The 25,878-nt window shown below is 39.4% G+C and overlaps 1 protein-coding gene across 3 annotated transcripts in view; it reads right to left on the reverse strand.

Moving 5' to 3' along the window:
- Positions 1-25,878, reverse strand: part of NCKAP5 (NCK associated protein 5) — a 424,747-nt gene that overhangs the window by 29,471 nt on the left and 369,398 nt on the right. For 2 of the 3 annotated variants that reach the window (XM_076343066.1, XM_076343064.1), the window contains 4 exons: positions 11,527-11,841; positions 9,194-9,330; positions 6,980-7,109; positions 4,070-4,257 (listed from right to left, as the gene is read on the reverse strand). In XM_076343066.1, coding sequence (XP_076199181.1) covers positions 4,070-4,257; positions 6,980-7,109; positions 9,194-9,330; positions 11,527-11,841 — 770 coding nt within the window. The remainder of the gene's footprint in view (positions 1-4,069; positions 4,258-6,979; positions 7,110-9,193; positions 9,331-11,526; positions 11,842-25,878) is intronic. The other variant, XM_076343065.1, reaches the window with a different exon arrangement.

Genomic DNA, 25,878 nt, shown 5'->3' on the forward strand with positions numbered 1-25,878 from the left:
GATGGGGACTCCACCACTTCCCTGGGCAGCCTGTTCCAATGTTTCACCACTCCTTCCGTAAAGACATTTTTCCTCACGTCCAATCTAAACCTCCCCTGGCGCAACTTGAGGCCATTTCCTCTCGTCCTATCGCTTGTTACTTGGGAGAAGAGACCGACACCCACCTCGCTACAACCTCCTTCCAGGGAGTTGTAGAGAGCGATGAGGTCTCCCCTCAGCCTCCTTTTCTCCAGGCTAAACAACCCCCGTTCCCTCAGCTGCTCCTCATAAGACTTGTTCTCCAGACCCCTCACCAGCCTCGCTGCCCTTCTCTGGACATGCTCCAGCACCTCAACGTCCTTCTTGTAGTGGGGGGCCCAAAACTGAACACAGTATTTGAGGTGCGGCCTCAGCAGTGCCGAGGACAGGGCCACGATCACTTCCCTACTCCTGCTGGCCACACTGTTTCTGATACAGGCCAGGATGCCATTGGCCTTCTTGGCCGCCTGGGCACACTGCTGGCTCATGTTCAGCCGGCTGTCGACCAACACCCCCAGGTCCTTTTCCGCCAGGCAGCTTTCCAGCCACTCTTCCCCAAGCCTGTAGCGCTGCATGGGGTTGTTGTGGCCGAAGTGCAGGACCCGGCTCTTGGCCTTGTTGAATCTCATCCAGTTGGCCTTGGCCCATCGATCCAGCCTGTCCAGGTCCCTCTGCAGAGCCTTCCTACCCTCGAGCAGATCAACACTCCCGCCCAATTTGGTGTCGTCTGCAAACTCACTGAGGGTGCACTCGATCCCCTCATCCAGATCATTGATAAAGATATTGAACAAGACCAGCCCCAAAACTGAGCCCTGGGGAACACCACTCGTGACCGGCCGCCAACTGGTTTTAACTCCATTCACAACTCTCTGGGCCCCGCCGTCCAGCCAGTTTTTGACCCAGCGCAGAGTCCACCTGTCTAAGCCGTGAGCCGCCAGCTTCTCCAGGAGAATGCTGTGGGAGACGGTGTCAAAGGCCTTACTGAAGTCCAGGCAGACCACATCCACAGCCTTTCCCTCATCCACTAGGCGGGTCACCTGGTCATAGAAGGAGATCAGGTTGGTCAAGCAGGACCTGCCTTTCATGAACCCATTTATGTTTTATTAAATCAGAGAAGTTACTGTTTAATTAAAATTGATTCCATTGATACATATAAAAATTGTTTCTAGTTTTCAAAATCCTACATGAGAAAAATACACCACGGATGTTAATTTAAGTGAAAGTTTTATGTCCATGATTCAATGCATTTCATTCCTTTCTTTGAAATTTTGATTTGTTTTTCTTGTCCAAAATTCTGCAGTGTACAAAAGGATGACATTATTTCAGAATGTGTTTCCCAGGTCAAAATAAATGTTACATCAAATTGATCTTAGTGCCAAGAGAATTTAACCAGGATGCTGTTTAAGACTTGGCAGGTAAGAAACTGGGACAATAAATACTTCTCCTGTCAATGTGTAAAAGCCTTTTTCGATTCCTCAAACTGCCCATTCAGTGTCCCTTTATCATAGTAATTGCCATTGGTTGTTTCCCTTTTGAAACTCCTTCTGTGCAATACTTTTTTGCTGATAAAACTTGTTGTGTATATACTTTGGGGGTAACGCTGGTGAATATGCTCAGTCAGAAGGAGACAATTCAAATGACAATAAGTATGGGTTAACAGAGCTTCCTGCCAGAATGTCTCATTAGAGCACCCACTCTGAAGCCACTATCGTAGTGGTGCTGTACAGTCAAATTTAATTGGGCTGAGGGACTGATACAGCACACTGCTCTTTTGGCAAGGAGCGTAAACTCATTCTGTCCATCATGACACTTGTAGTTTTTTTTTTTTAAAGGCTTCACACACACCATTTGGGAATGAAATTCAAAGCACACAGCATTTTCTTCTTCAAAATGCCAAATGTTCTGTATGAAAGCTGCATTTTTTCCTCCCTCAAAACATATCTGGTTTTTTTCAGAGTTGTTGGCCATAAGTGCCTCAGTTTCTGGTGTCCCCCTTTTTTCGTGGGTAATGTTCCAGATCACACAGTTCTGATTTAAACAGACTGTGGATCGTCTTGGGTTGGACAAATTACAGCTGAGAAAAATTTGCCGTGCTGGTTCAAACAAGGAGTTCAGGGCAACCTGCTTTTCATGGTTACTGCTTCTCATTTGTCATTCTGAAAAGTTTAATACTAATAGGCAAATCTCTAGTGCTTTATTGAGCTTTCACTGTTCACCGAGAGGCAATGCTGTTTTGAGAGCCATTTCAGATCCTCAAAAAGTAATCTCAAAAGCCCCCCAACATAATGCATGAAAAATGCTAGTGCTGAGTGATACCTGTTGCCTTCTAGTTTAATGATGGATTTTTACAAGGATCCTAAGGCTATTTCAATGAGTTTTGTTTAAGTTTTGATGCTGATTGAGCACATTGCAGAGATGTCATATACAAGAATCACATGAGAAGAATGAATTAAAAGTAGATGCAACTCTGAGCCACTTTTCTATAGTGGAACCAAATCTAATTGCTTCGTTAATAGCAAAAGACCTTGGCCTTCAGAAGGCAGAACTGATTTTTATATTTTTTTATACCTATACATATATACATACATGTATAATTCATCTTGTCTGCATAATTAAGCTATGAATTTCTAGATGTTCAAGATGAGGAATTAAGTGGATGCTGAAATTATTTTCCTTCATCTATCCTTTTTAATACTTTTCTGTTACCTTTTTTTTTCCTTCTTCCCAACTATGAAGCCAGATTCTTTAAAATTGTTCTTTCTAATACAACCCAAATATATTCAAATTGAATCATTCTGGGTACTAGTGAAATTTGGTTGATTGGGAAATGAGGCAGATACATTTCAGGATTTTTCTTTTGAAGTTTGTGAGTCAATTTAATATTCAGTTAAGCAGGGCTTTCATGCCAGTAGAGTTGGAATAAACAGGGGCATTGCCAGTTTGTTCCACACATTCCTTCTGCACATTTGGCCCAGATTCCTGAAAGCTGTAAGACTCTAACTTTGGTTAATCACCTCTGAAGTTACAATGCACAGTGATTTTCTGAAGCTGAAAACTGGGGTCTGGGAAGAGATAAAAATTCTTCTTCACTTACGAACTATGCCAGTATGCTACAAAACAGCAGCTCATTCATTATTTTCTGCTATCACCTTTGTTTATACTGTAACATACCCAAAATGTGCCGAGTGCTACACACAGAAATGAAAGAGCTTGTATTTAAAAAGAAGAGCTGGGGAAAGAGACTGAACGTGGAGGCAAAATGATTACAGTGGATCGTGGCTGGGTGGCTTTATTTTCAAACAAATAGGCTTGTTAGAGCAAAGGAGAGAAAAAGTGAGAAATAAGTGTGAGGATGAGAGGAGAAGGCATGAGAAAAGAGGAGGAAAAGAGTAGGTTGAGAAGTTGCTTTTCATGCATGTTGAGACTGCATGATGTCAGGTTCAACGTTTTTAGAGACAGAAATAGCAAGTGGATTCACGTGAAGCAAGGGAGAAAACAAATTTGTTTCAGTTTAGCGTCAAGACACACCAATCAGATCAGGACTGATCTTCATCAAAATAATGTTTAAAACCCTCAAATCAGGAGGCCCAGAGCTAACACCAAGAGTTATTTCAAAAGAGACCAGAAGATAGCTGACTTCCATAGCATAGTTTCATTTGAATTTTCAGGAATACTACTTCAGATGTTTAAGTCATTTACTACATGTTGTGCTATACATACTATCTAACCATATGTGAAGGAACAGCCTTAAAAGATAAATTCTGTGTTTTCTTGCTAGCCTTAAATTTCAACTCCTCTCTAATGGTAGACTGCTAGCACTAGCCTGTCTCTACTTGTCAAGTTTGGAAGTCTAATTCTATGACAGGTGAGCATCAGAATGTAACAGTCTGTTCTAAAAATATTTAGATCTTTACTCTTCTGCAGGTCATGCTGGTTTTTTTCAAGTCTGCCTAGTTTTTGTAATCAATCAACACACTGAGGAAAAAACAAGAGGCAAATAAATAAAATCATGAAGAAAATGAGAAGTAATATAAAAATCACAGTAACTCACACTTGGGCTCTCCTTGCCCTTGCTGTCTTTACTGGAAGCTCCACTCAGCTGCTCAATTAAACTGTAATGTGTTAATTGTTCAGGTCCATCCTCTCCAAAATGGCCATAGACACTGTGTTGGTATAAATCCAAGATTGACATCGGGTTCCCCAGAAATGACTTTCTCTGATTTTGTTTTTCCTGCTCAGCTATAAGAAATGTTAAAAATAATATAATTATGGCATATGTAATTGATGAAATGCAGTCTGCATACATTGTAATGTAATTTTATAATTTTGAAATGTATTATTTCAAATGTTTTAAAGTATCTGGAATTCAATGTAGTAAAAGCATTAAAATATTAGCTCTTAACTCTCCAATCAATGCATATACAGGGGAGTGTTCATACTTAATATTCAAGGTGAAGGAGATGGCATGAGACAGCCAGAATTCATTTCCTTTATTTTCTAACTATAGACGAGATGGTTAATTTGGGGGGGATCGTTCCACTTATGTCTTTGCTGTAAGTTTTCATTCTTCTCTCTTAATAGCCTTACATGGCAGATGTGCTAAGTTCCTTTAGAATGTCTTTCAGTTTGACTATATTTGATAATTCTTTCCTTTTCACTACATTTTTAGCTAATGAATACAACAGTATAAAAAATACACTAGTAAGGTAAGAAACAGATCCTACCCATTTGTTATAGAACCTACTGTAATACAAGAACATTAGGAATAAAACCTCAGTTTCCAAAGTCCAAGCCTGAAAACTCATTCAGAAGATCAAAACAAAACCAAATAAATTTTCTGCAGCTTCATGAAAATGCACAGGAGACGGAGGCTTACATGATCATTAGCTTCTTTCCTCACACTTCTTTTTACACAAACTTCAACTCTACCTTATAACCTATAGCATTAGAAGAGCCTCTGCCTCCAGTGCCTCCGACAGAATCACATCAGGATAAAACCTTCATGAAATTGGAATCAAAACATTTTCATGGTTGAAACGGAAGAACCTGGAATATTTGGCTCATTCCCTGCTATTCTACTGGCCTTCTCATAACAGTGGGCAATGTACTGGGAGTCTCATCCAAAGCCCACTAAATCAACGAAGGTCTTAGCATTGACTTTTAATAATCTTTGCATCAGGCACTCAGTGTCTCAATCTTTCTGTTCCCTGCTCATAAATGGAAAATGGAAATCACTCCAACATTATAATTGTGCAACCAGTGAAAGTTCATTAATGTTTTGAGGACTCATCTAATAAATTTAATTATCTATACATGTAAAAATATTCTCTATGAATTGGTTTGCTGCAGCCCCTGCCTCAGCCTCGTGGATGTTTTGAGGTTATATCACTTGTGTGCATAAAGAAGCTAAGATCTTTGAACACAGAATGGAATAAAGTATTGTTTTTAATACGATGTGAGAACTGCATTTATAGAGCACTGAACAGAAATCCTGACCATAAGGAATGACCATAGGAGAAATACTTTTGCAATAATGCTTTATAATTTTCTTTTCTATTTGTCTCAATCACAATTATGAATTTTAGTTCTGTTACTAGCCCAAAAGTTAGGCATATACACAAAATTAATGATTTGCTGTGTAAAATGGTGACTTCAAGTCATGCTTAGGTATCATTAAACTTGGAATCTGCTGCCATTTAATGCTACTGCTTACACACAATAAAATCCTTTTTTTGCAAATTGTGATCAATACAGAAAAAAATGCTGATCTACCTCTTTAACAAAACACATCTTTCTTGTATTAGAACATGATTTGCAAAAAGCAAAATCTGTAAAGAGAAGTGTTTATGGGCTGAGTTAAATGACTTGCAACATTTCATACAGATTAAAAATACAAAGTTACAGGAGTAATGTAAATAAATGGTCCTAGCTTCCTACTCTGCTCTCTCTGTGGTGGAATCACGAAAAATGTATTACCTCGGAAAATGCCAAAGGTTTAAGTCCAACTCCCAGCGGACGCTAAAGAGCACAGTATGTCTGTCGACAGTATCTAGCCGTCCACGGCACTTTTAATGCATTCATCACTGCGGTATCTACTGTAGGTGCTAATCTCTGCTAGGTCAAGCTCACTGCTGTGCAGAGGGTCAGCACAAATCTTATGAATCACTGAAGTACTGCTTAAGCTCTCAGGGCTTCAGTGGTGCTGAGACCTTGCACTGGCCTTTGTACTCGCCAGAATTTATCTCCTGCAGGAAAGCCACTGGCTGCGTAGGCAAGGATATGAGCCATGCTCTCCTCCCCCTCCCAGAGGGCACACATCTGCACTGAAAGGTGGCTTGCAGCACGGCAAGCTGGTGGTCAAGACAAGACAGCAATTTCTTGGGTTATTAAACACACAGAAAACTATTATCTCAAGAACTTCACTTAATGTGTTTTTATCTACTGGAATTCAGTAAATTCCAAAATGCCATCAATTCTTGCAAAAAGGTTTGATACTTGAAAATGGCAATATATACGCGGAGGACAATGATAGAGACTTCATTATGGCACCGTAACCAACATCACTTGATATAGAGGTTGGAAAACGACGGCCTTGATCATTGGGTTATTTCAACTGGCTAACATAATTAAAAAGAAAAAAAGGGAAGCTATCTTTATAGTCACTTTTTAAATTTTGTAATAATGTAACAGAAGACTTCTTTTTACTTACACTGCAGGGATTTATGCATAAAACCCTACAAGTTAAGCCCCTGCTAGCAAAAACTGTGGAAGAGAGGAAAAAAAGATACACACACAGAATGAAAAGCAAAAAGTAATAAAAAGCTAATGGAAAATTAGACTGAAATAAGATCTGGGGTTAGAAAGTGAAAACTAGACAGAAAGTTCAATGAAGGACACTATCTGCTGCTGAGTCAGAGTAGAGATGAGGGATATACATTTTTATGTACAAATTTTCAATTACCTTGTTTGTTGTTCTTTGTTAACTCTACTAAAGTCTCCTCTGCAGTTCTAAAATAATTTGTTCCGTACTCTGGCTCTGGCTCAGTGTCACTGCTGCTCGCAGAATAAGTACACACTCTCAGAGCTCTGTCCTGTACAAATAAGGGTATTGCAGTCATTCAGATGTTGCATGTATATCAAAATAATGCTGAAGATGGTATTAGGAGTGGAACATTTTATATTCATCATGCAGTGCATATGGATAGTTCGACTGGAAAAAAGTCTGCATTACCAGTTTAACTAACCGCTTCTCCTTCAAGTAAGTAATCATCAGTCCGACATGGGGGAAATAAAACATTCTTGTCCTGATAAGTCTCCTGAGTTAGTCTGGCAGACACAGTCCAGATTTTACCATTTTCTTCACTGTAACGTTGTTTTCAAATCTACCAACATTTTCAGATAACTTCATCCACCAAGTTCAATTTTAAAACTTCTCAAGTATGTTTAATACAGTGTATTTGTAACATATAAGATTATCACACAACAAATGGTTTGCTGCAAGCAATTCTAGAGGCAATTGGGATGGCCTGTAGACAATGGTCATGCTTTCTATAACAGTAAATCCTAAATTCTTCCTAAATTCATGTCCCTTGTCCTGGCATATACATTACAGTACTGGAGAGCCCTTAATTCCCAGCTGATTCCTATCCCATTTCTCTTCAGGAAGCAACACTAAGGATTTTCTTCTGGGAGTAAAGAGGAATGGTGATAGCTCTGGACAGCTTTTAATCATGAAAGGCCTGAAGGCTTAAACCTTTCAGGAGCAGCAGCTCAGTACAATAAAACCCACAAAACAGGTATGGGGAAGCTAAGCCTGATACTGCTCAGTTAATGGCATCTACAGGTACAAATACCACCTACTGTCCTAACCCCAATTGCCTATCAGTGGCTCAAAAGAGTTTTTAATTCAGTTTTTCAGAGAGTGATATTAATTTCCCCATCTTCTGATCCATGCTGCAGTTTTTAACTGATGCAGAATGACATCCATTTGATAGGAAGCACATGCTCGTGGAGAGGGGACCAGACCTGAGGATACCTGCATGTAGCCAGGTATGCCCAACATTACCTGAAAATTGGGAGTGTGTAAGTCAGCTGCAGTCCTGGAGCCATTTAGACACATTCACATGTCAGCTACACCCACACTGACCTTCTGACTCTTAGGCAGACTAATTAGCTGTAACACGTGTATCGTGTTAAGATGGCTTTGGGACTGGAGGTGGTCAGTCACGACTGGCTCAGGGTGAAGGCCGCACTGATGTGATTGTTACTTGGAAGCCAACACTATTGCACTGCAGAGGATTCACCACCAGCTTGTCAATGATATACAAGACATGTAGTTTTATCTCTCTGTTTCTGTTCTAAATATCCAGAGCATGGGCCATATAAAAATGCAAGATACCCCAGTCAGTAAATACATGGAGATAAAGCAGACATGCAAAAAAGTGACACAGCAAAAGGTTTGTAGCCTTTTGTAATGTAAGGCTTATTAGCTAGCAGTCTGACAATTTCCTTGCTTAATGCCCACTTTCTTGACAAAGTTTTTTTCTCTCTTTGCTAACCTGCTGACCCTGTACTTCTCGCGGGGCTTGACAGCCTGGCATTCCTGAAGTTGAATAACTTGACAACCATACGCAATAGCTTTTACACAGGTATATGCATTTGCCTGTTTGTTCTTTCTGCACTTTTCATGAAAAGATTGAAGGACAGAGAGATCATTGCAGGGATTAACCAAAAACACACAGAAACATGTAAGAAGGGTATTTTCCCTTTCACAATACTTTCATAGCACATCTGCTCAAATGCTCATACTACACAGCCATACAGACAAGGAAACCTCAGCCTGGGGAAACAAAGAGATCCGAATCTCATGGAAAGCAAACAAACAAGATCGAGTTTCTTGAAGAGAAAAACAGGGTAAAAGGTCTCCACTCCCTTGTCTATAAAATGCCTGTGAGGTTTTTAATTAAAGCATGTTTTTAAACCATAAGGACAAAGTACCTTTGGGTGCTGCATTATTATTATTAATAAATAATGAGATTGCAAATGAAGGGCAAGAAAGTAAACGTAGCTGTTAGATTGCTAGTTGCTCTTCGCGCTATATTAAAAACATTCACCATTTCTGATTCTTTACACCACAATGTATCTCATTTAATAGATGACACTTCTTAATGTATACCTTTGTTTTAGTAGTTTTCTTGGTGGTCCACTCTGGAAGAACTTTTCTGTTTTCCACAGTTCCTTCAGTATGTTCTAATGAGGCAGAGGTCACAGAACTTGGTTCTTGTTCACTTTGCTTTGCAAGGTTAATTATTCCTGAATTAAGAGACACATTATTTAAATTGTAGGTCTCATCAGCATCTTCATGACAGCGTTTCAATTAGAATTCAGTAAAAACTGGGGGCAAGTCCTGATACTTTCATTATGTCAAATACTATCTTACTACTTAAAGGAACAACTTACTAACTTACTGGAATAATTCTAACAACGACAGTGGCAGAATTTGATCCAAAGCCTTTTCCAGTTAACAAAAGAAGAGAAAGACATGGATTTAAATCCCTCTATTACTTTTAAAATATATACGTTTTCAAATAAAACAACATTCAATAACTACTTCTAGGCATTGTAGGATCTGCTTTGCTATTTTATGTCCTCAGAGAGAGAACAGTCTGTTAACATAAATATAATTAGAAGTACCTTTCTAGCAGAAATTCTCAATCAGCTAGCCTTTTTATTTGCTATATTTGCACTATGAAAAATCGGAACATCAAAGAAGATAGATGGTGCATATGAAATAAAGTGATAATTGTAATTTGGATGAGAAAGTGAGGGAGAGAAGAATCGAATGAAAATATTCTAATAAAGAATGAGTTGACCCCACCACCTGATGTATACTATTTTTTTTTAACATCTCTTCATGACAATTTAATTAAGATACAAACCTTACAAGGTTGGTGCAGTGAATATTAGCATTAAGATCAGAACAATCTTACTGCTACTGACTTCTTATGAAGCAATTCAACGCTTGCAGTTTCTATTCAATTTGTTATAATGACAGTGTTTAATCATGGACTCTACTCTATAGCACACTGCTGAATTGAGGTCACACATGTGGCTATTCAAGCATGTAGCATATAATCTATAACTAAGATTTCTCTTCTGAATCCTTCTTAGCTGTACCATTAATTAACAGTACATTTATTTAAAAAATACTAAGTATTAAAATATCTTTTATTTAGCTTTAATTTGAAACAAGCAGGGCAGTCTGCAATGAAGCGTACAATGTGTGTTTGCAGTCTATTATACCATTACAATACTGCACTGGGAATATTGCTAAATCAACTAAGTTCTAAGATGTTTAATTAGAGTTCTTCTGTATGCATCTTATGAACATATAAAAGAGGCTTCTTTCCTCCTAGGCTCAATATACATCAACTCATTAGCAGAACACATATTTGATGGCCTTAAACTAAGCTTAAACTTGATACTTAACCTTACATGCTAATTACACGGAATCTATCTTATAGATAGAGTGATACAGATTTATGCAAGTTAAACACTCACAAATTTTATAGGAGCAATAAATACTTATGCTGACAAAGTGCTAACAACCATAACCCCAACAAATACATGACATTGCATTTAGTCAAGATAAAAACAATACTCTTCTCCATTAAACCAATTACTTTTACTGCGTTTTGTACCATATCTATCATGCTATGAAAAATTCCCTGTTATAAATGCTATATGTAATGATTTCTAATGTTATTGACATATATATTAATAACTCAAAAACCTTCAAAAACGTATATAAATGGTCAGTGTGCATTTATAAAAAAATGCACAGAGTTCAATGGAACTATTTACTAATACAACGTTATTTGTTGGTGCTTTGCTGGATTGCTAGTCCTTTTGTTCCTTTGTCAGCTTTTGTTTTATAATTTAAACACACACGTAGCAGGTAAGTGAAAGTAAGGTATTTTATGTTCATACATAGAAATGTATTTGTATAATGTAATAAAGTAATGAGAGTCTTGTTTGAGGTCAAGGCCATATATTTATTGGGACAGAATTTATGCATTGAGGCCAAGTGAGTCTTTAGTCCAAATCTGGTTTCAAAAGCAAGTCTTTATGAATATATCTTTTCTATGTCACAACATGGCTATGCTTTGTACTTCACCGTAAAGTCTAGCCCTGAATATTGCTAAACATCTGCATTCTTATTCAAGTCAAATTCCAAGGCTGGCATATGTTTTTTCTTCAAGTACTGTTTCTTGAGAAAAGGATTTAAGTACTTAACACATTTTTCTTCCTCAGATAAGCATTATGTGTAACAAAATTTCCATACGGCTCAGGTCACAAACTTGTTAACCTTACGCATTCATAAAAAGAATATCTTCTGCACTGCATTTAACATTTCTGTTATCAATTGTCATTATTACAGGACTTCTGCTAATCAAAACAGATGTCAGGGCAGAAATAATGTGATTTTCAGCGTAATTGACATTTTACCTGAGGAAGCTGGTTTTGGAAGGCAACTTTGAAAAGGTCGTATACCTTTGGCAGTCATGGCCGGATCGGATGTTGAGTGACTGATTATGCTTTCCACAGACTCCTGGCTGTTAGCTGTTGAAGGCACTTCTCGCTCAAGAGTTTTGGCTTTTACTGAAGGAGCTGAAAGAAGAACTTGCTCAGACGGTGCAAGGACTTCTGTTTCCAAGGTTGATTCTTGCTTAGAAATGTGTCGCCCTGTAGATCGGTTCCCTGAGTCGGGGAGGGGGAAGGTTCCAATCCCACTGTCCAGCGTCCTCATCTGGCAGCAAGACTCTAAGATACAGGAAAATTGTGTGACGGGGTGGAGTTAAAGGTGTCGCTGGTATTTAAAGACAGTGAAAGGGTCTACTGGAAAAAAAGGCATCTTCAAGGGAAGGTTTCAAGGAAAGAAAAACATTTTGCATTTTGTGAGTATGCTATTACCTATAATTTGTATGCTTTTGACACAATACATCTACCTAAATGAATACAATGAAATACCATTTTGAGGTGCAGTTAAACTAACTAACAGATGCCAAAACGTTGAAATTGGCCTGCTTCAGCGTTACGATGTGGTAATGAATAAGAAGGGCATGTCCTAGAAAGTGATTACAGCTGGAATTTTTAAATTATTTAGTTTGAAGGCCCACAGAAAGTCTGGAGAGTACCAATGTAAGGGATTGAGTAGCATAATGTGTTTCTTCCTACATAAACCCACACGCCACAAAAGCTTGGCCTCTCCATACCTCTGTTTTCTTCATTGTTTCTCTTACAAGAAGGTGTTAATCAAAACGTATCATTTATTCTTACACAAAATTGAGATCTACAGAATTTCCTAGAGATAGCCATCTCTCAGAGCGTCCTGAAAAACTTGGATAGCAACAGCCATACCTTTGTTTACCTTGTTACACTCTGGTTCTGCACATCTCATTTTGGGTAAGTGTACGCTTCCCAACACAATGCTAGACAGGGATACCTTAAGTGCTTGGTTTGGAAGCAGTATGGTCACACACAGCCCTCCAGCTAATTCATCCTATTGGAAAGCTGCTCTACTAACCATGGAATAGAGAAAGATGCAAGTGTAGATACATGCATGTTGCTATTCTAGCAACTAGGATGTAACAGCACCACCCTGCCCAGTCATTTTCTATCGACTCCCAGAGACTTGCCTTTTGTTTTATAATGAGCAAACAATATCAAAGGGACTACGATGGCAGGGTCCTTCTGAGAGGTATAGACACCAAGGAGGGAACTTCAGCACTAATGGTTCAAAAATGAGCATAATTTAGGTTAAACATCTGGAAACATCCCTTGACAGTGAGATCTTCAGTCTCTGGCAGACACTCCCAAAGGAAGTAGAGGAATTTCCTTTGCTTTGAACAATTTAAGGCTACACTGGATAAAAGATATACTGCAGTGAACAATTGTACTCTAGCAGGAGATGCAGAATATGACCCAATATATCCTTTCCATCTCTATTTTCTGTGTTCCTGAGTATTGATTTTTTTTTTTATATGTCCATTTGTTATTTAAGTCTGTTGTAGTTAGCAGTCCTCTGTCAAGTAATTTTCATGATTTTTTCCTCTGCAGTGTTTCTAATGCTCTCAGAAATTTGGAAATATTTCTCCTCTATGGGCTTTGCCTGTTTGTTTTTGAAATAAGAACATTAACATGGTCATTTTCTGTTAATACCTTAATCTCAGTGGGCCTTATTTGATAGCAAGTAAGAAACTACTTACAGATAAATTAAATGTCTATGTTTCCTGGTTCTTGTCAAAAGAGGAGTAGTCTATATTTACATGGTCCTCATTACCTTATCCTTGTCACTCAGGATCAAAGAAAGACTGAAAGTCATACTGAGCACATTAACCTCGCAGGGCCTAGCTGAGCTGCAACAGCAAAACAAACTACACACTACCTTTTAAAAGGGCAACAAGTGACTCTGATTTCTCTCACACAATTACTGCATCCCAGTTAATTCTTTCCATAGGCAAAAGGAGATAAGGTGTGGAAGCCACGGCCAGCTGGCAACTATGTTTTCCATCACATTTTTGAGCTAATGTGCCATAATGATTTTAGAAGTTGCTGAAGGTTATCCAGGAAATGTGAAAAAGAAGAGAATTATATTTGGTTCTGCTGCATCAAAGGGAGGTATCCAGCCACTGAACCCTCTTACTCTAGTTATCCTTCCCCTAAGATATTTTTTCTTTTGTTTTTGAATAGTAAAATACCTAGCTAGAAGTGGGTGATCTGTTCCTCTCAGGATATAACAGGGTGCAGAAAAGTAGTTAAAATGCTAGGTGTCTGCCCTTGCTGTTTGCTCTGTAGATAATCAAGCTTAAACAGTGTGTTAGCGCATGGACAGGCAATGCTTCAACTAATGACTATCAGTGACAGAGTTAGTAAATAAAGGAAAATATAGAATAAGAAAGCCTTCCATTAGTTTCCTCTTGACCAGAAGAAAGACACCGGTTATGTTGGAGAGGCAAAGCTCTTCAGCAGAGATATAGAGTAAACTGGAAGCACCACAGAAAAGAACATCCTGGAAACAAAAATTTGAAGTCTCCCCTCTACTGTCTGTATGGTTAATGCTGAACCTGATTTTGCAATCCAGTTCCACAGGGACTTTGAATGAGTTTGTAGCATTGTTTCCTTTTTGAGCATTCTCTAAGAAACTAAAAAGTCAGTCCCTCCTAATTATTACAGGAAAACTAAGTAGACTCAAAATGTATACCAAACAGCAAAGCTAAGTCTCTTGCTCAGGGAGAACTGGAAGATGAACACTATTTTCATAGAATCATAGAATCGTTTAGGTTGGAAAAGACCTTTAAGATCATCAAGTCCAACCATTAATCTAACACTGCCAAGTCCACCACTAAACCACGTCCCTACGCACCACATCTACACGTCGTTTAAATACCTCCAGGGATGGGGACTCAACCACTTCCCTGGGCAGCCTGTCCCAATGCTTGACAACCCTTTCGGTGAGAAAATTTTTCCCAGTATCTAATCTAAACCTCCCTGGTGCAACCTGAGGCCATTTCCTCTCGTCCTATCACTAGTTACTTGGGAGAAGAGACCGACACCCACCTCCCTACAACCTCCTTTCAGGTAGTTGTAGAGAGCGATGAGGTCTCCCCTCAGCCTCCTTTTCTCCAGGCTAAACAGCCCCAGTTCCCTCAGCCGCTCCTCATAACACTTGTTCTCCAGACCCCTCACCAGCCTCGTTGCCCTTCTCTGGACACGCTCCAGCACCTCAACGTCCTTCTTGTAGTGAGGGGCCCAAAACTGAACACAGTATTCGAGGTGCGGCCTCACCAGGGCCGAGTACAGGGGCACGATCACTTCCCTACTCCTGCTGGCCACACTATTTCTGATTATCTTCTAAGGTCATGTTTCTTAAAATGACAGAAGGATTTGTCTTGCCCACTGTTACCCTCTGTATGTCTAGGAACAGACCATGAAAGCAACGGCATAAAATCAAGAGAAATTAATACTGAGGGCCATACTTCCAAGAAAATACAGTCTCCTGCTGTTTCCAAAATAATTGGCAGAGTGATGGAGGAGCACACCAGAAGTGTCACATTTAATTAAAAGGAAAAATAGTTTTAATCAATTATAGTCTTTCTTCATAGAGACTTTATCCATGATAAAGGAAATACACCATGTGGAAAACATTTTTAAAACAGCTCACTAATTTTTAATTCTGAACAACTACAAAAGGATCTGGCTTTCAAAGTGCTCAAAGCTCAGCAGCTCCCATTGCGACACTTAAAGACAGATTTTTGAAAAATCCTGTGACTCAACTATGTTGAGCAATCCTCAGAAACCTAGTCCTAAATCCACAGAGTACACCAAAAAATTCTTCACGGATATTAATTTTTCACTAATAAAAGTAACTTATTCACCCCTAAAGCTATATTATACAAATAAAAAAGTATCTCTGAGAACAATTTGTATTACTGAATCAATGAATATACATTATTTTGCATTGTTTTTAAACTTTTATGAAGCAACTGCAAAATCAAAAAATATGTTATACATCTCAGTGACAGCTTTCAAACCGAACCGTTCATGGCCCATCTGATTTCATCAGTTGCACTGACACTTCAAATGACTGTTATTAGCAAGAGCTGCACAAGACTACATAATGAAAATATGTAAAAGTTAAATCTCTGATGCTGCAACAGTACTACTCAATAGACGAAGAATGATTCTGCAGAACATTAAAGTCTGAAAAGAGTTATATATGAGCTTAATTGCTTTTGCGTGCACATTTTTCCTGGCATACGAGCCAAATTCCTTGCCTGATTCTGTTTTGTTTTGCCTCTTTCCCCACCAGGGAAGAAAGAAGCTCACGCAATGGTATTAGTTTTTATAGCGGACACAGATAGACTCACCATCTGCCATTTCACTGAACAATCAGGCTAGAATCAAAAGTCTGAAATACTGAAATAATCTCTCTCTCCCATCATGTGGATTTGAGTCGGGGCAGAAAACAAAGTCCCTGGAAGTCCTACTGTAGAGGAACATTTCTCAAAACTGAGAACAGAATAAGGAAGGATTTGGAGAAATATCTTGGAAATCAAGAAACTCCTGACTGCATGGGAATCTTTTGATGACAGGGTGCTGTAAGAGCTTTACGGAGAGCTTTAATGTTCTCAGCTACTAAGCAAAAGGAGTTAACACTGCATAGAAAGTTTTCTGGAAGTTTACTGAACTCCCTACTCCTCCATAATTTTCAGGTTTAATATTTTCACAGGCAAGACGATCATGCAGTTCGTGTCCTATATCAGCTGGACACCATGGTAATTTGTACAGTGGGACAGGCTTTGGCATATTCCAACATCACTGGTGTTTTACCAGAGTTTTCTGGTATCAGTAGACCACCAAGACCTCTTCAACATGGAGTCAACACCCAAATTAGATGGAATAAAAAGGATCTTTGAAAATTGTGCACCATTCTGAGGGTATGGACAAGAGGAGAATAGAAAAAGGACATACACTCAGGCTGGTAGGTATCAGGAATTCTAAAAATGAGATCATCACTGGGGCAAATTACAATAGCAGCTCCTTCTGTGGGATTTTTACATCTTCCTCTGAAACGCGAAAATTGAAGAGTTAGAAGTAAACATAGCCCACTGACAAGAACTGACAACCTAGAATTCATTAAAGTCTTTTAGGGCATTCTCCTGAGCATAGATCATTTAAAAATGCATCTTAAATACCAGCAACAGATCATTCAACCTTATTATTTTTCAACTTTTTTCTTCATTTCTTCTGAAACATTTGCCACAAAGATACCACAAACACACCACCTCTAGCTCAGAAACCTCCCTTGGTACAAATCATTGGAGACTGGGAAAGAATACCCAGGGAAGCTGACTGCTGACGTTGCTTTTGTGCTCCTTCAGAGGCACTGGTTATTGGTCACTCTGAGAGTGAGAGGAGCTCTCAGTCTGACCTGGTACCACGCTGTTTTATGTTGTTATATAGCACCCTTCTCTGTTACTCTTTTTATACAATGCACGTGAAAGGCAAATCAATTTGGGGAAAAAAATAAAAGAAAACAGCTACTGTGAAGGGAATTGCTTCCAGCACAACACAAGAAATGTGGGTCCAGCCTCCCTCAGGTTAAGTTCTACACTGATGGTTGCAAAATAGGGTATTACTCAAAATAAGCAATGGAGCAAAATCTATCCCACTTTTAGATTAGGTACATGTTAGTCTTTCTAATGTTGAACTTCTGTAAACCCATGTTGAGTCCTAGCACATATCCAAGAGATTTCATTAATTTCATACAATAGAAAACATAAGGTGACGACATAGCTTTTAAACGCAGCTTCTGATACACATTTCTTCAATAATGTGAAAAGATACTTTTACTAAGGGGGATATAATGCCACATGTTATTGTAAACAAACCTTTAACTGAATAATTGGACAGTGTTTCAAAATGTTTCCTCAGGTAAAGTAAAGATTCACATTCTAATAAACTCTTTTTATGTTGTATCTTAAAAAGAGTTTCATGGATGCTTAGTCTATTCACAAATTGCATACCAGTCTTTCTTTACATAGGGACTGTTACACTTTTAAGAAGTCTATATATTCACCCACGGTTATTTTGACCATCTAGTTAAAACAAGATATGAGTTTTACTATGATGCTTAAATCATACATAAAAATCTTTATGGAAACCACAAGATCCAAAGTTTTACCCACAGAGCTAAAATAATGAGGCATCAATCAGCAATTCCATTAAGCAGGTATATTGTCTTATGTGCATACGTAATGTCATTCAAAATGGTCAGGCAATTCACCCACTTTGAATTAAACATAATAAGAGGAGACATTTCTGGATGTGGGCATACAGGGAAGGACTTACAGGTCCTGAGAGGAAATAATTATAGGCCCTAACATGTTGTAAGTACAGTTTTGCCTCTCTACCAACTTGTGCCATGACTGACAGAAGGCAGCCACCTCTCAGTGCTGCTTGAGGGGGTCAGGATTTCCAGAAGCAGCTCAAGAACCTCAGCCATTCCCCGTCAGGTAGAACCACGATGTTATTAATGAAACATACTGATGGATACCAGATGCAATTACTGCAAACAGACGTTATCTCTACTTCAAATGACTGACACAAACTAACAGTTTCTATCTGGAGGTGGCAAAGCTACAGAAGTGTGTATGCTACTTAACTTTGACGGCCAATCTATCAACATTAAAAATAAACAGCAACGAAGAGGACAACTGTATTTTAGGTCAAAAAGATCACAGGTAGTTCTGCTTAAATCAGGCTTTCTATGTATAATGCTAGTAGCACAGGGACATATTTTCTTTCAAAGAAGCATCCCACCTCATGAAAAATGTGGAATTCTCCCCTGTGCTCACCACTACAGCTGGTTTGAGATCTTCCTCTCATAAATTTTCAAGTTTTGACCTACAAAACTGCATATGATTGACACAAATTTCAGCTGAAACTTTTGAGTAACCACCAGAATTTTCTACAGAAAGCAGACATTTTCAGGAAAAAAATATCAGTGAAAAATAGCTCTGTATCAAGAACAGTTTCACTGGGAAATTTCCAGCAAGCTGTTTTCAGAAGTACAGACTCACTTAAGCCTTGAAAGAAGGTTTTGAGAGATACGTAAGATTGAATGGGCTTTCTGCAAGGAGTATCTAGGACACTAAAAATGAAAGGGCATGATTCCCTTCAGTAACAGAATACACAAATTCTAACAAATTACCTTTCTTTGCATTAGAAAGTTCAAGACTGTCTACTAAGCTGACACAGGGAACCAGAGAACATGTAGTTGTTTTCTTCTGAAACACAAAGGGAGTATAATTTTTCTAGTATTTTGAAACATGCCAAATTATTAATTATTTTTCTTTTTTTCAGAATAATATTTCAAATGTAAATAGGTCTCTGCAAAATTGCTTTATCAGTTAATAAACATCTCTAAGCTACATGTGGCATTGGCAGGAAGAACTTAAACTACAGATGGCAAAACAGATCTCTTTATTTGCACATCCTTCTCTTCATCTGCAATGCTAAAACAACCACAAAAAAAGGAATGCATTTCTGCCAAATCAATGTCAATTTCAAGTAGATTATTTCTTCTGGGTTTATGCCATAATTTGATCCAATTAGTCAAAGATGAATGCATTATTGTTTCCTATCTAGATCTGAAGTATAACCAGTATGCAAAACTAAAAAGCCCCGAAGGCCATCCTAGGTAAAACTAGAAAAGACACAAGTTTTCACAGCCCTGATACTCCCAGGGGTACTGCACTGGTGAAATGGAATTATTTCTAATGTATACTAAGGAAGGATAAATGGGAGGAGGACTGTGTGGTGTATTTTCAAATGATGGATCTACACGTGAACTTCATGCATGGCTGCTTGAATCTGGGATTACATTTATCCTTATTTATAATAACAATAATAATAACAAACACAACAAATACAAACTTTACCTATTTATTCAGTGTTCTTTCTATTGCTTCTTCCTAGTCAAGCTTTTTTTTTGCAAAACCCCCCAACTTCAATGTCATTTGTCCAATAGTTTGACAGTTGTCTTCACAGTTTTCCATGACCACAATCCCATCTTTGAAATGTATTTTCTGAGTTGAAACAGATAATTGCTGCCTCATTTTAATCCCAGTCCCACCTTAAAATACAATTCTACTAGTAAGTCAAAAGATTAGTTGTAATTATTAGTGAGTACTAATAATCTTGTACTCCAATTTGGCAGTTATCTATGGATATATTTTTTTTTGCAGTAAGTGTTTCCCATCCCCCTCCAGGCATTTAGATCCCTTCCTTGCATGCTTGGAAAGAATGGTGGCAAGCTACTTGGAACAGGGTTGTTACAGAGAACAAAACTTTAAATGAGTAGGAAAAAGAACTTGGATAATTCTTGGAATTTTCTACTCCACATCTCTCAGTGTCTATTAAATACAAAGGTCTACATGCAGCTTCCAGCTGGGGAAGTCCCACAACCGATGACGTCTGGAATGATCTCTCTGTATTATGCCATTATACTTTCCTTCTAAAAACCTACTCACTGTTCTCAGGAGACAGGATATTAGAAATAGATACAATTTTAGTCCTACTAGAAATATTGAGACTTACAATTCATGTGAAAAGCAACTTTAAGCTCTGTGTAAACGGTAATTAAATGCAGTCCAGCTGCAGCCTGGCTGTCAATGAGGCCAGCCTAGAAATACTTTGGGGAGCCATCCCTCTTCTTTTTTGGCTGTACGTCCCCCTTTGGTTTTACCTCTGCACTTGCCAATCAGCCTTACAGATTTGCAACTATCTTTAAGAAATCCTTTTAGATGAGTAACAGCTGAGAAGAGAATTCCTCACATCTGATGCAAGATGTGAATCCAAGGTAAGCAACAGGTCTGCCGCAATGCAGAAATATGGCTTTTCCAGGCTTTTTCACTGAGAAAGAATAGCCTTCTGTTTCCCTTAGTACCCTGAAATGTAAAGGTTGGGAGCTAACAATTGCACACCGTCTAAGGAACATCTTACTGGGGATTGCTCATTCAAGGCATGGATGGATGCTTCCCTTCATTCTGCCGTTCTCTAGCAGAAAAGAGAGATCCCAACTCTCAGAAATTGTACCTATAAGTAGCAAAGCCCAAGAAAGGAGGGTTTATTATTTACCCAGGTGCTAGCTAAGGGCTGCCTCAGCCATGCCTTTTCCATGTAACCACAGACCTACCTCTTTCTCTCTTTATGCCTCAGTTCTTCATATTAAAACACAGAGCTAATCACACTTCCCCATTGCACAGTGATATTGTGAGGATAAAGAACCTAGCAGTTTGGCAACTGGTATATAACCAACCTGCAATCACTTGAATGAATAATGCTTGTGTAGAAATACCTTTACTCTAGCTTTTTTGAAGGCTGTTCAGGAATTAATAGCAAGCTGCAAAATACTTGCAAGAAGCATTAAGGTTGTTATTTTTGCTAATATTTTTAGAGGTAGCTGGTTTAACTTTAGTTTGGGAATAACTGCATTAGAGAGCAGTTACAAAAGAGAGGAGGTCACATGTAGCATCTCAGATAGACGGGCTGCACACAGTGCCCAAGGGAGCATTTGCCGCTGGTATTTGGCTGTTCTATTGAGGGTTTCTGTCCACTGACTAGTGCATTTGAAGTATTTAAGGATAATGGGATGGTACCACTGATTTACCTGCTCTTAAGCAACTCTCTTATAAATTGGAGTTTGGTTTCACTCACATTGAGATACTTTCTTTGATCTTCTATTCCCAATAGATGGGACTAGTGACAGTGCTTTAAGCATAAATGCTATCTCTGGTAAACACAGACCAATTTATAAGTGGAAGCTCTGAGTTTTGCAATTGCACAGGAGAACATACTATATTTATTTTAGTAACATCACTGCTTTTTGTTTATTTGTACAGAAAAAGACTGAAATTAGAGACACATGAATATTAAATGAAACTTTAAATAATTTATTTTTAGTTCTGTCCTGCAGATAGCTTTACTTAAGGGTACTACTAATAAACAGTTACAAATATACATGCACACCTGAAACAGACTGATTTTATTTCTTAATTAATGAGGTGAAAACTCATTAACAGAGTGAGCACAGAGAGCTTTGAGTAACTTTCAGGTGAACTATAATCTTTCCATTTCAGTACTCAAGTTCAGCTCCTCCAAACCAGCTGAATCACTGTGAAACTAAGTGCATGCAAGAAGGAGCTGGTAAGAAACCATCATGATTTAAAGCCAGAAGAATGAGCAGGGATTTTTTTCAGGAAGTCTATTTTTTGCAAAAAAAACCCAAAAAAACCCCCAAAGCAATGTTACATGGTGCTTCAAAAACACCGTGAGAATGACCATTTTGAAACAACATACGGGACTTCTTTGCATGTTAAAGATAGGAAGTAGGGAAATTATCCACTATAAATATATTTGTTGACTTCTTTTTCTTTTCCTCACAGTGGATTGTCCAAACACTGAGAAATTCTCAAGTTCACCTAGTATTAAAAACAGTGCACTAATTGTATAGATATTATTTCTCTATTATAGTGATTTTTTTTTTTTGAAGAGCCTGTTTTTCTATGATATGCTATGATGGCTAATTGCATAATCAAATGTCAACAATTCAAGTCTCTGACTGAAGACATGAATCAAAGCGCCTCAAACTCAATTAAAAATGGCAGACAACAACAAAATTAGGAATAGGCATCCTATCCTCAGAGTGAGAATTTGGTAAGGCATATGCCGATACAGCTCAAATATATTTGATAATTCAGGTGAAAATGTATTTTTCATAAAAATTCTACTAGATGTCATTGTAAAAAAGGAGCACCAAGTCCATGTGAGCACAGTTGAAACAAATGTTTAAAATAACTCAACACATACTCATTCAAAATGCTTTTCGGTTTGCTCAGTTGTACTTCAGGTATATGAATTAGAGTTAATAGGAAATGCATGACTGAAGCTCCATACATACAGCTACAGATGGTCCTAGCCAGAAGCAAAAAAACATGTAAAGTAGAAAAGTTTCAAATAGAAGGACTCATACTGTTACAGAGAATACTGGCATGTACTGTCCTGTAGTAAGTATGATAATCAGGCACAGTCCTGATTTGAGTGATAAAAACGAATATAGATCGGGCCAGACTGTAAAGTAGTGTAAATCAACATAGCAGCATTAACTTCAGAGTTGAAGAACCCAGCCATCCTGTTTAATTGACATTTTAAGCCTGAATGACACCAGCAGATTCTCAGAATCTTGAATAATAATTAGACTGTATCCTATATATAATGTGTAAAGAGCCACGCTTCTTCTCATTCTAGTGATAAAATTTGGTATTTCTGGGTGAATAAATGTAATGACAAAGAAGGAAATTAACAGCAAATCATTGTGGCTAATAAGGAAGTGTTGTTCCAAAATATCAATTCTCTCCACAGAAGGAAGACAAGCTAGACAGTGGGCTGCAGCAGTGCTGCAGAAGAATTGGCAATTAGACAAGTGCTATGTGTACTATCTTTTGAAGTACAAAGAAATGATTTGTCTTTGCCAGACTGTGAAGAAGGTAAGCTGACATAAATTAGAAGACAGTAATGGATGTTAGTTTCTTATTATTCACATTGGCAAGGCTCTCCATCACCTTCAAGGAACATAAGTAACAATTAGAAAAATACACAGCAAGTTTCACTCTATTATCATAGACTCCTTCAGACCATCATTTCAAAATTAATCCTGCAGAAATACCCAAATGCCAAACAAGAGTCAAGAACACAGTACAGCAGACACTACTCATCCCATTTCTAGTGGCCCAAACCCACATAATGCTGTTCCTCTCACAGCTCTCTCTGTTCTGCAGAGTAGCCTGTTCACCTCCTCACCTGTACAAAAAACACACGCTAATAAAATTCCACTGAAAAGATGCAGAGCAACTCAGTAGAAGGAGAGGATATTTAATCAGCTTTATGCACCAGTGTGAGTTGTTTCTGATGAGCAAGTTCTGGGATGGTAAATGAGGCATTGCAGAATGCCGCTCCACACCGCCCTAGAAGGCCACTCAACAGCATGACCACACCAAATCTTCAGTAACATGAATATTGCAGCATAAGAACACAGGACTGCTAAATGTTGTGTAAAGCCTCCCAAAGAAATGGCACATTGGTCATGGACAGATTTAGAACACTACCCTTGAAGATCATAGAATCATAGAATCATAGAATCATTGAGGTTGGAAAAGACCTCTAAGATCATTGAGTCCAACCGTCAACCCAACACCACCATGCCCACTAAACCATGTCCCTAAGTGCCTCATCCACTTGTCTTTTAAATACCTCCAGGGATGGGGACTCCACCACTTCCCTGGGCAGCCTGTTCCAATGTTTCACCACTCTTTCCGTAAAGACATTTTTCTTTACATCCAATCTAAACCTCCCCTGGTGCAACTTGAGGCCATTTCCTCTCGTCCTATCGCTTGTTACTTGGGAGAAGAGACCAACACCCACCTCGCTACAACCTCCTTTCAGGGAGTTGTAGAGAGCGATGAGGTCTCCCCTCAGCCTCCTTTTCTCCAGGCTAAACAACCCCCGTTCCCTCAGCCGCTCCTCATAACACTTGTTCTCCAGACCCCTCACCAGCCTCGTTGCCCTTCTCTGGACACGCTCCAGCACCTCAATGTCTTTCTTGTAGTGAGGGGCCCAAAACTGAACACAGTATTCGAGGTGCGACCTTACCAGTGCCGAGTACAGGGGCACGATCACTTCCCTACTCCTGCTGGCCACACTATTTCTGATACAGGCCAGGATGCCATTGGCCTTCTTGGCCGCCTGGGCACACTGCCGGCTCATGGTCAGCCGGCTGTCGACCAGCACCCCCAGGTCCTTTTCTGCCAGGCAGTCTTTCCAGCCACTCTTCCCCAAGCCTGTAGCGCTGCATGGGGTTGTTGTGACCCAAGTGCAGGACCCGGCACTTGGCCTTGTTGAATCTCATCCAGTTGGCCTCGGCCCATCGATCCAGCCTGTCCAGGTCCCTCTGCAGAGCCTTCCTACCCTCGAGCAGATCAACACTCCCGCCCAACTTGGTGTCGTCTGCAAACTTACTGAGGGTGCACTCAATCCCCTCATCCAGATCATCGATAAAGATATTGAACAAGACCGGCCCCAAAACTGAGCCCTGGGGAACACCGTTCGTGACCGGCCGCCAACTGGATTGAACTCCATTCACCACAACTCTCTGGGCCCGGCCGTCCAGCCAGTTTTTGACCCAGCGCAGAGTACACCTGTCTAAGCCGTGAGCCGCCAGCTTCTCCAGGAGAATGCTGTGGGAGACAGTGTCAAAGGCCTTGCTGAAGTCCAGGTAGACCACATCCACAGCCTTTCCCTCATCCACTAGGCGGGTCACCTGGTCATAGAAGGAGATCAGGTTGGTCAAGCAGGACCTGCCTCTCATGAACCCGTGCTGGCTGGGCCTGATCCCCTGGTTGTCCCGCTCATGCCTTGTGAGTGCCCTCAAGATGAACCGCTCCATAACCTTCCCCGGCACCGAGGTCAGGCTGACAGGCCTGTAGTTCCCCGGATCCTCCTTCCGGCCCTTCTTGTAGATGGGCGTCACATTGTCAAGCCTCCAGTCGTCCGGGACCTCCCCCGTTAACCAGGACTGCTGATAAATGATAGAGAGCGGCTTGGCAAGCACCTCCGCCAGCTCCCTCCTAAAAATATTCAAAACAACTGATGAAGTCCCTGAGCAGGAGAACTTCCAACCTATGTGCTTCTAGGGGTATGCCTCTACACACAAGATTGTCAGTTCTTGCAATGCCTAGTGGTTATTAAACAAGATTTCCCCTCAGTGATGCCTCATTTTAGCTACTTCAGTTCAGAGAAGTAAATCACAGACACAGGTAATTTCGATGGTGTTGAAGGATCAGAAAATGAAGATTTTGAAGTACAAAAGGGGAAGAATGGTGCTTGATAATTGCATTAAATGTAAACACTTTGGGGATATTAGATGGAGGCATGAAATGGCATAAACTTTGAGGAACTGACAGAGGCATTTAGGTGAGTGAAAGTACAAATGTAACTGCTTTTTACCCAGCCGAGCTCAGTTCTGTTTGTGCATTTTCACACACACCTCCTGCCTGAAGTATCCTGAGGACATGATAGATAAGGAGCTTGTGAGGGTCTCTCCCATATCTTCCAGGCCCCTTATGGCACTAGGTTTCGAGGGTTTTTCATTTTGGGTTTTTTTTTGATGAACAGGTTTGGATCCTGATGTTGCTAGAGGCAAGCAGCTTATTTTAGTATTTATTAATCATTGTTATAGCA

The sequence above is a fragment of the Aptenodytes patagonicus genome, chromosome 6, assembly GCF_965638725.1.
Source record: "Aptenodytes patagonicus chromosome 6, bAptPat1.pri.cur, whole genome shotgun sequence".
NCBI classification, from domain to species: domain Eukaryota; kingdom Metazoa; phylum Chordata; class Aves; order Sphenisciformes; family Spheniscidae; genus Aptenodytes; species Aptenodytes patagonicus.